Source organism: Diceros bicornis, chromosome 20 (assembly GCF_020826845.1).
Source record: "Diceros bicornis minor isolate mBicDic1 chromosome 20, mDicBic1.mat.cur, whole genome shotgun sequence".
Taxonomy (NCBI): domain Eukaryota; kingdom Metazoa; phylum Chordata; class Mammalia; order Perissodactyla; family Rhinocerotidae; genus Diceros; species Diceros bicornis.
In genome coordinates this window covers 6,342,957-6,351,979 of record NC_080759.1, presented here as the reverse complement: position 1 = coordinate 6,351,979, position 9,023 = coordinate 6,342,957, and the positions used below count along the sequence as shown (strand labels likewise).

The 9,023-nt window shown below is 65.2% G+C and overlaps 1 protein-coding gene across 1 annotated transcript; it reads left to right on the top strand.

The window, feature by feature from the left end:
• Positions 1-1,261: 1,261 nt before the first annotated feature.
• COMP (cartilage oligomeric matrix protein) lies at positions 1,262-8,755 on the top strand. The gene is made up of 19 exons (XM_058563468.1): positions 1,262-1,340; positions 1,570-1,655; positions 2,052-2,103; positions 2,517-2,686; positions 3,385-3,522; positions 3,791-3,865; positions 3,961-4,119; positions 4,206-4,310; positions 4,396-4,503; positions 4,687-4,846; positions 5,365-5,483; positions 5,640-5,692; positions 5,794-5,975; positions 6,188-6,366; positions 6,492-6,540; positions 6,880-7,076; positions 7,741-7,913; positions 8,396-8,535; positions 8,618-8,755. Exons 1-19 carry the CDS (start codon positions 1,262-1,264, stop codon positions 8,662-8,664), a joined length of 2,271 nt encoding a protein of 756 aa, XP_058419451.1. The 3' UTR covers positions 8,665-8,755.
• Positions 8,756-9,023: the final 268 nt, after the last annotated feature.

Sequence of the window (9,023 nt, the reverse complement as noted above, 5' to 3'; positions counted from 1 at the left end):
CCTCTCCTTTTCCCTCTGCTGATTTGAGTCCTCTCTTTCCTTTAGGTTTCCTTGCCACCTCCTCCAGGAAGCCCTCCATGACTTCTCTGCAGCCTCCCAGGAGAACAGATCTGACTATGACCCTACCCTGGCTTCACCCCTGCCCCCTGCAGTGGCCTTAGGCTAGTCACATTCCCTCTCTGAGCCTCAGTTTCCCCGTCTATAGAATAGAGGCTGCAAGCACTGGAGGGTGGAGGTGGAGAGGGTTAACTCCAGAAAGCCAAGGTGTCTTGTAGCTCAAGTGCGGCTGGGCTGGGAGGGACGATTTTCCTGATTAGCAGTAATTTTTATTTTTATTACAGGCTGTTCCCACAGCAGCTGGAGCGGAGCTTGGAAGGTATGGCAAAGGCTCTACAAACAGAACCCCCAGGCCCCCCCAGACCTCCGCCAGCAGAGCCTGTTGATTTGCTCTCCGCCCCCGCCCCCGGAGGTGGATTCACGCACAGCCCATCGCACAGACTGGGAAGCTGAGTGGGCTCCCGGCCCCTGGGAGACCAGGCTGCCCCCACCCCATCCAGAGAATCACAGAGACACAAGACCAGAAAGGGGTGCCTACAGTCACTGGCAACTCTCTGGGGAGGGGGGCCAGGAGAAAGCCCCCGTGCACCTGGGCAGGAAGACAGAGGGTCCCTGCTCTCGCTTGATCCTTCCTTTTCCTGTAATAACAATCACCACCGTCAACAATGATACTTATACCTCCATTGTGCAGGGGAGGAAACTGAGGCACAGAAAGACATCATTTGCCCCATTCTGAAGCAAGTGAGGAGGGAGGGAAGGGCCAGCCAGCCTGACCTAAAGCAGGGTGGCCAGTGGAGGTGGGTCCTGATCTTTAGCAGCTGTTAACTCAGTTTCCCCAAGTGTGAGCTGAGGGGAGCCGCCATGGGGATCCTCTCCTTCCCCGCTATGCCCCAGTCCTGGCATACATCAGGCACTCAATAAATAAGTGAATGAGAGGGATGAAGGGTGGTCCCACCTGACTCACCGCCCCACCGACCCCTGCACAGGCTCCCCGTGACTCAGTTTCCCCGCCGGGTCCGGGTTCAGCCGCGTCGGGCGGGGCCTTGAATGCAGAGGCCAGTGCCATCTGTTTACCTTGCGGATGGACGCTGGGCAGGGCCGTGGTGGGCCGTCCCTGGGGCCGGCCGCGCTGCCGGGATAAATAGGCCCCGCAGGCCTCGTGGGCGGCAGAGAGAGAGCCTCCGTCCAGCTCCCCGTCGCCGTCATGGTTCTCGCCGCCGCCTGCGTTCTCCTCCTCACCCTGGCCGCCCTCGGCGCATCCGGCCAGGGCCAGATCCCGCTGGGTAAGCTGCGCCCTCCCCCGCGGTGTGTGCCGGACCCCCAAACGGACAGGAGGACCCGCGGGAGGCCTGGGGTCTCGGCTCCTTGGGGCTCCGGGGCTGTTCGCGGGGGCGTGCAGGGCGGAGGCTCAGGAAGGAGGTGGGCGTCCGGGGTCCCTGCGCCGGCGGCGGAGTGAGTGGTGGTGGGGGTCCTCGAGCCCAGACGCCCCACCAGCGCCCCCTGTCGGCGCAGGTACAGACCTGGGCCCGCAGATGCTGCGCGAACTGCAAGAGACCAACGCGGCGCTGCAGGACGTGCGGGAGCTGCTGCGGCAGCAGGTGGGGGCCGGGGTGGGGGACAGGGAGTGCGGGAGAGGGGAGAGAGGCCTGGGAGAGAGGGAAGGGGCCTCGGAAGTAGAGGAGCGTCGGGGAGAAGGGGGTCCCGGTGGAGGTGGGTAAGACCCCCTTACCAGGACCTGGGAAGGGGTTGTGGAAAAGGAAGAGGGAAAGCGGGGGCAGGAATAGAAGGTTCCGCGGAGAGGGTAGGAGTGCTTGAGGGGGTAGAAAGTCCCAGGGAAGGAGAAGAGGGGCTGGCGGGGTAGGGAGTCTGGGGGTAGGGAGTGCGAGTGGAGTGGGTGGGTCTGTGGGAAGGGAGTCTGGGGGAAGGAGAGGGGACACCCGAGGGAGGAGAGGGGTGAGGACCGCTGAGCACGCCCCGTACTCCCTGCACTGCAGGTCAAGGAGATCACGTTCCTGAAAAACACGGTGATGGAGTGTGACGCGTGCGGTGAGCGCAGCTGGGGTAGCAGAGACAGGGCGGGCAGGAGAGCGAGAAGAGACGGGGAGACAGACAGAGACGAACAGCGAAGGGAAGACCGGGAGGAAAAGAGACGGAGGAAGAGAAGGAGGCCGACCCAGATGGAGATTGGATGAGGGACGGAGAGAGGCGAACAGGGAGGGGAGACAGAGACTATGGGAGGGGGAGACACAAAAAGAGCCAGAGGTCGTGGGAGAGATGCAGGGAGGTGGAGAGACGCGGAGGGAGAAGCAGAAAGCGGACGGACGCGGAGAGGCAAAGACCGCAGTAACTGGAGAGACCTGGCCAGCGGAACGCGCAGTGCGGGGCGGGGGGGCGGGGCGTGGTCCTGCTAGCTCCGCCCCGGGGCGTGGCCGTGACCAGTCCCGCCCCGCCCCTCGCAGGGATGCAGCCCGCGCGCACCCCCAGCCTGAGCGTGCGGCCCGTATCCCAGTGCGCGCCGGGCTCCTGCTTCCCCGGTGTGGCTTGCACCCAGACCGCGAGCGGCGCGCGCTGCGGACCCTGCCCCGCGGGCTTCACAGGCAACGGCTCATACTGCGCCGACGTCAACGAGGTGCGCCCGCCCCCTACTGCCCCGACGATCCCCCAACGCCTGCCCCCACAACTCCCCACCGCCCCAACAACCTCCTTTGCTGGGGGTACTCGCCCGGAGGACCCCCTCACCGCCGGGAGTGCACGTCCAGACAATCTCTCCACCGTCGGGGGGCACCCACCCCAACCACCTCCCTCACCACCAGGGACGCGCGTCCCACCGACCCCCTCCATCGCCAGTGACGGCCGCCCCGACGACTCTCCTACCGCCGAGAGTGGTCCGCCTCAACGACCCCCCTCACCTGACCTGGTGCCTCCAGGGCTCGCTAGCTCGAATAACCCTTCCACCACCTCGGGGCGCCTGCCTCGGCGACCCCCCCACCGCCGGGCACGCACGCCCCGACGACCACTTCCCCCTTCTGCTGGGGACGCCCGCCCTCACAATTCCTTCCCCTACCCATGAGTACCCAACCCACGGGGTCGCAAGAACAGCCCCCTCCAGACACGCCCCTCTCCCAGCTTGGTCGCGCCCCTGCCCCCATCAAGGCAAAGTCGCATCTGACTCGTGGGACGATGGCCTCCGCCCTACATGGCACCCCCCTCCAAGTGCTGGCTGATGACCGTGGAGCCTTCTAAGTCCAAGCCCAAGAAACCCTGAGGCGCTGCTCTCGGGGGGCCCAGCTCCGCGCCCTTGACACCCCGTGGCCCTTCCTCCCCCAGTGCAACGCCAACCCGTGCTTTCCCCGCGTCCGCTGCATCAACACTAGCCCCGGTTTCCGCTGCGAGGCTTGCCCTCCCGGGTACAGCGGCCCCACCCACGAGGGCGTGGGGATGGCCTTCGCGAAGGCCAACAAGCAGGTGAGGGCCGTGGGAGGGAGGCGCTAGGAGGAGATGGGGGGCGCACTTTGTTGAGTAACGCGTTCTCTAGCCTCGAAGCCTTTTCCCCGCCTTGCTCCAGCGCGAGGGGGTGGGGACCAAGGTCTGGCGGATGGAGAGAGGAAGGGTCCGCGTCAGGGTTGGGGGCAGGATGGAAGGGAAAAGTAGGATGCAGAGGAAATGTGAGCCTCGTGGGAGGTTCGGGGGTGTCTGCGTGGGGGCGGTTACCTCTGCGCTCCCTCCCACCCAGGTTTGCACGGACATTAACGAGTGTGAGACTGGGCAGCATAACTGCGTTCCCAACTCCGTGTGCATCAACACCCCGGTAAGGCCCAGGAGGAGAGGGGAAGGATCGAGCGACGGGGGCGGGGTGCGGTGCGAAGTGGCAGGCGGCCCGGGCTGACTGAGACTCGGGCGCAGGGTTCCTTCCAGTGCGGCCCGTGCCAGCCCGGCTTCGTAGGCGACCAGGCGTCGGGCTGCCGTCCGCGCGCACAGCGCTTCTGCCCCGACGGCACGCCTAGCCCATGCCACGAGAAGGCCGACTGCGTCCTGGAGCGCGATGGCTCGCGATCGTGCGTGGTGAGTGCGCGCGGGCCAGGAGGGGCGAGGATTGAGGGCGCGGGGGGCAGCCACTCCGGGGCGCCCACTCACTCCTTCACCCGCAGTGTGCCGTCGGCTGGGCGGGCAACGGTCTCCTGTGCGGCCGCGACACGGACTTGGACGGCTTCCCGGATGAGAAGCTGCGCTGCTCCGAGCGCCAGTGCCGCAAGGTGGGCGGGCCGGGAGGACGTGGTTTGTGTGCGCGTGGGCGGGGCTCCAGGCCACGTCCCTCATGTCCGCCGTGTCCACCCTTAGGACAACTGCGTGACGGTGCCCAACTCAGGGCAGGAGGACGCGGATCGCGACGGCATCGGAGACGCCTGCGACCCGGATGCCGACGGGGACGGAGTCCCCAACGAGGGGGTAGGGCCAAAGGCGGGGCCTGGGCGTGGCTTGGATGGGGCGTGGCCTCAGAGGCTGGACTGCTGGTCTCAGAGGGATGAGGGGTTCCCTGCAAGGCGGCGGGGCCTCGGAGACGGGCTTGTCTGGGGTGTGACCTTTGCCCTTCTTGGCCTGACCTCCCCCTTAACCGGCCCTGTGCCCCAGGACAACTGCCCGCTGGTGCGGAACCCAGACCAGAGTAATGTGGACGGCGACAAGTGGGGCGATGCATGCGACAACTGCCGGTCCCAGAAGAACGACGACCAGAAGGACACAGATCAGGACGGCCGAGGCGACGCCTGCGACGACGACATCGACGGCGACCGTGAGCGCGGGGGTGGTGGTGGTGAGGCACCGAGGGGCGGGGCTCGGCCGGTTTGGAAGCCGGGGTCGCCTAGGGCGCCAGGGACCATGGATGGAAAAATGCAAGCTGGGACACGAGGCCGAAGGGAGAAGGCAGGAACGTTTGCAGAAGAAGAAGGTGACCCCTGTGTCAGATGCTGCAGGGAGGAAGAGAAGGACAGAGCCTGGGGTTCAGGGTCAGGGAGGTGCCATTTTTACACCTGCAGCACAGAGGCTCAGGGTGGTGCATTCACAGGGCAAGGGGAGGGCCCAGCTGGGCTGCCCCTGAGTGAGGGCCAGCACCCTTGCCTGCTGCCCATTCATTAAGTCTCCACGAGGCTGGGGCCCAGGCACGGGTCCTTGGTTTAACTTTGCAGCTGTTGTGAGCCAGGTGAGGGATGGGACTCTGTCCTAGCCTGGCCCCAGGCCCGCACCTCCCCTGCTGCAGTCAGCCTGGCCCCGCCCCACTGGAGTCTCGTCCTGCCCCCCTGCTTCCCACAGGGATCCGAAACACGGTGGACAACTGCCCCAGGGTGCCCAACTCAGACCAAAAGGACAGTGATGGCGATGGTGTAGGGGATGTCTGTGACAACTGTCCCCAGAAGAGTAACCCAGACCAGGTGGGTGCAGGCTAACCAACCCCAGGCTGGTTAATGAGACTGCAGCCCAGTCTGAGCAGCTGGGGTCAGGAGGACCTTGGCTCTGGAACTGGGGGTGGGTCGGAGGCTTCTGGGCTCCTCTGCCCTGATCGTGGACCCTTGCATCCCCCCCCACAGAGGGATGTGGACCACGACTTTGTGGGAGACGCTTGTGACAGCGACCAAGACAAGTAAGAAGGGCTTGTGGGGCAGGGGTCGGGGCTCAGGGTGGGCGGCTCCTGACCTGGCCTTCCGGGGATCTCATGTTTCTCCGCCCACCCACTCACTCTAGGGATGGGGATGGGCACCAGGACTCGCGGGACAACTGCCCCACAGTGCCCAACAGCGCCCAGCAGGACTCAGACAACGATGGCCAGGGTGACGCCTGCGACGAGGATGACGACAACGACGGAGTCCCCGACAGTCGGGACAACTGCCGCCTGGTGCCCAACCCGGGCCAGGAAGACAAGGACCGTAAGGCAGGGGGCGGGGCCTATGACGGGGGCGGGGCCCGTGCGGAGTTACTGGGACGGGGTCTGGGGTGGGCGTGGTGGGGCCAGGGACAGGTGTGGACGGGGCTGGGGCGTGGTGTGGGCAGGGCCGGTGGCTGGTGTGGGCGTGGCTAGGTCGGGGCGGGGCCTGGCCCTGACCCTACCGCTAGGGTGGAGTCTCTCACCTCCTCTCAGGGGACGGCGTGGGCGACGTGTGCCAGGGCGACTTCGACGCGGACAAGGTGGTGGACAAGATCGATGTGTGTCCGGAGAACGCCGAGGTCACCCTCACCGACTTCCGGGCCTTCCAGACGGTCGTGCTGGACCCCGAGGGCGACGCGCAGATAGACCCCAACTGGGTGGTGCTCAACCAGGTGGGGCAGAGCCCAGGTGGGAGGTAGAGGGAGCCCAGGACCCCCACAGCTGGTCCTAAGCTGGGGGCGGGGAGCCGAGGGCCCCCACGCTGAGGCTGAGCCTCTTCTTCCTTTGACCCCATCAGGGGATGGAGATCGTGCAGACAATGAACAGCGACCCTGGCCTGGCTGTGGGTGAGACACCGGGAGCGGGCAGCGGTGTAGGTAGCAGCTCAGGGGGCGGTGCAAAGGAGGGGAGTCCAGGGGCGGGCCCGGGGCGGGGCCTGGACTCAGGAAAGGCGGGGCCTGGTGATTCTGGACTCCCGAGGAGCGAGGCCCAAGGCAGGCGGGAAGCTCAAGGGGCGTGGCTGCGTCTGGACTCAGGGCTGGGGGCTGGGGCGGGGCTGGGGGGTGGACATCTGGGTCCAGGGGGCAAGTTGGTCTCTGGAGGGAAGGGGTATGCGGGCGGGCCAGGGCCCTCGTAGGGGTAGGGGCCAGCGTCCTGGAGCCCCACTGCTCTCCTCCTTTCCGCAGGTTACACGGCCTTCAATGGCGTGGACTTCGAAGGCACGTTCCACGTGAACACGGTCACAGATGACGACTATGCGGGCTTCATCTTTGGCTACCAGGACAGCTCCAGCTTCTACGTGGTCATGTGGAAGCAGATGGAGCAGACATACTGGCAGGCGAACCCCTTCCGCGCAGTAGCTGAGCCTGGCATCCAGCTGAAGGTGCCATCCCCTACCTGACTTCTTGGTTCCCATACCCTCCAGGAGGTCCCAAACCCTTCCACAGACCCCCAAAGCCTTTACAGACCCCCAGCATCATTCTATAGATCTCAAAGTCCCCCCACCCACTCCCAGCTCTTCCCTGGACTCCCGTAGGCTCCAAATCCTCCCAGTTCCTCCCAAAGGCCCTCAAACACACCCCCAGGGTCTCCCTTTGGGCCCCAAAACCCTCTCACAGAGCCCTAAACTTTCCCTCAGGTTCCAAATCCTCCTGCAGACCCCTCAACCCCAGTATGTTGCTGAAATGCTGCAGTAAATTTCCCAAATCCTCTAGACCCCAGTTTAGCCCATGGACACCCTAAACTTCCTATAGGTCACTAAATCCTTCTGCAGACCCCTCAAATTCTCCCGGACCTGAAACCTGTCCACAGATTCCCAAATGCTCTCACAAGCCCCCAGACCCCTGCTGCCCCCTACGACCCACCTGCACACCTCCATGTGGCCCTCAAGAAGGCTTCCTTGTGGGTCTCCCATCCAGGCCCCTTGGGGCCCCCCACCACTCCTCCAGGACCCACAGCTCCCCACCTGTCCCACCAGGCAGGGTTCGGAGGGGCTCTGGTGGCCTTCGAGGTCTCTGACCCCATTCCCCTGTCCCTGGGCCGAGCAGGCTGTGAAGTCCTCCACAGGCCCTGGGGAGCAGCTGCGGAACGCACTGTGGCACACAGGGGACACAGCGGCACAGGTGCGGCTGCTGTGGAAGGACCCCCGCAACGTGGGCTGGAAGGACAAGACATCCTACCGCTGGTTCCTGCAGCATCGGCCCCAAGTGGGCTACATCAGGTGTGGACGCTGCCACTGGCCAAGGGACCAGGAGTCCCACTCTGGCCCGGTTCCTTGGGGGAGGGGTGGTTCTGGGGCTTCGGTCCCCCATCTGTAAAATGGGAATGATTTTGGCAGCTAGAATTAACTGTGTCTGGCTCTGGGGCATGACACCTCTCCCAGGACCCAGCACTCAGCGGGTCCTCAGCTAGAAGGTGGGGTCTCGCCCACTCCCCGTTTCTCAGTCCCTACTCTGCACTACAAGGAAGTCCAGGCGCTCTGCTTAGCACTTACTGTGTGCAGGACCCTGGGCGGGACCCTCCCACACAGGGAAACCAAAGCTCAGGTCAGGAGCCCCACCTGCCCTGTGTGGCCCAGGCAGGGGGGCACACAGCCTCCACTCCCAGAGAGGAGGGGTCCCACCTTCCAGGGCAGGACAGGTAAGCTCTGAGAGGGGAGGGCCTGGCCCAGGGCCCCGCCTCACTGTCCCCTCTTCCCCACAGAGTGCGGTTTTATGAGGGCCCTGAGCTGGTGGCTGACAGCAATGTGGTCTTGGACACGTCCATGCGGGGTGGCCGCCTGGGAGTCTTCTGCTTCTCCCAGGAGAACATCATCTGGGCCAACCTGCGCTACCGCTGCAATGGTGAGGGGGAGCTCTGCCAGGGGGTGGGGGAGTCCCCCCTGCCCAGCCTCGCCCCTCTCACCCACCCGCCCTCTCTCCACAGACACCATCCCCGAGGACTATGAGACCCAGCGGTTGCTGCAGGCCTAGGGATGGGGGTGGGGACCCAACACTGGACCAGAGCCATCTTCAAGGCAGGCCAGGAACTCAGCACCCATCCCCAAGGGGTGACCGGCCAGTGTGGGGGGAGGAGGGGGAAGGGAGAGGGGCTCAGAGAGAACAAATAAAGTGTGTGTGCGGCGGAGTGGCCGGCTGCATTCTCAGCAGCGGGGTGAGGGTGGTCTCGGGCCTGAGGGAAGGCTGGGCTGGGGACCCCAAACCCAGGCCTTGGAGAGGGGACCTGCAGCTGACTCCCCTCCTGACTGGCTGGGGTCCAGCGGCCTGACTTGGAGGCCCCAGGCCTGCTGCTGCATCTCACCCACTCGTGGTCACAAGCCTGGAACCCCACC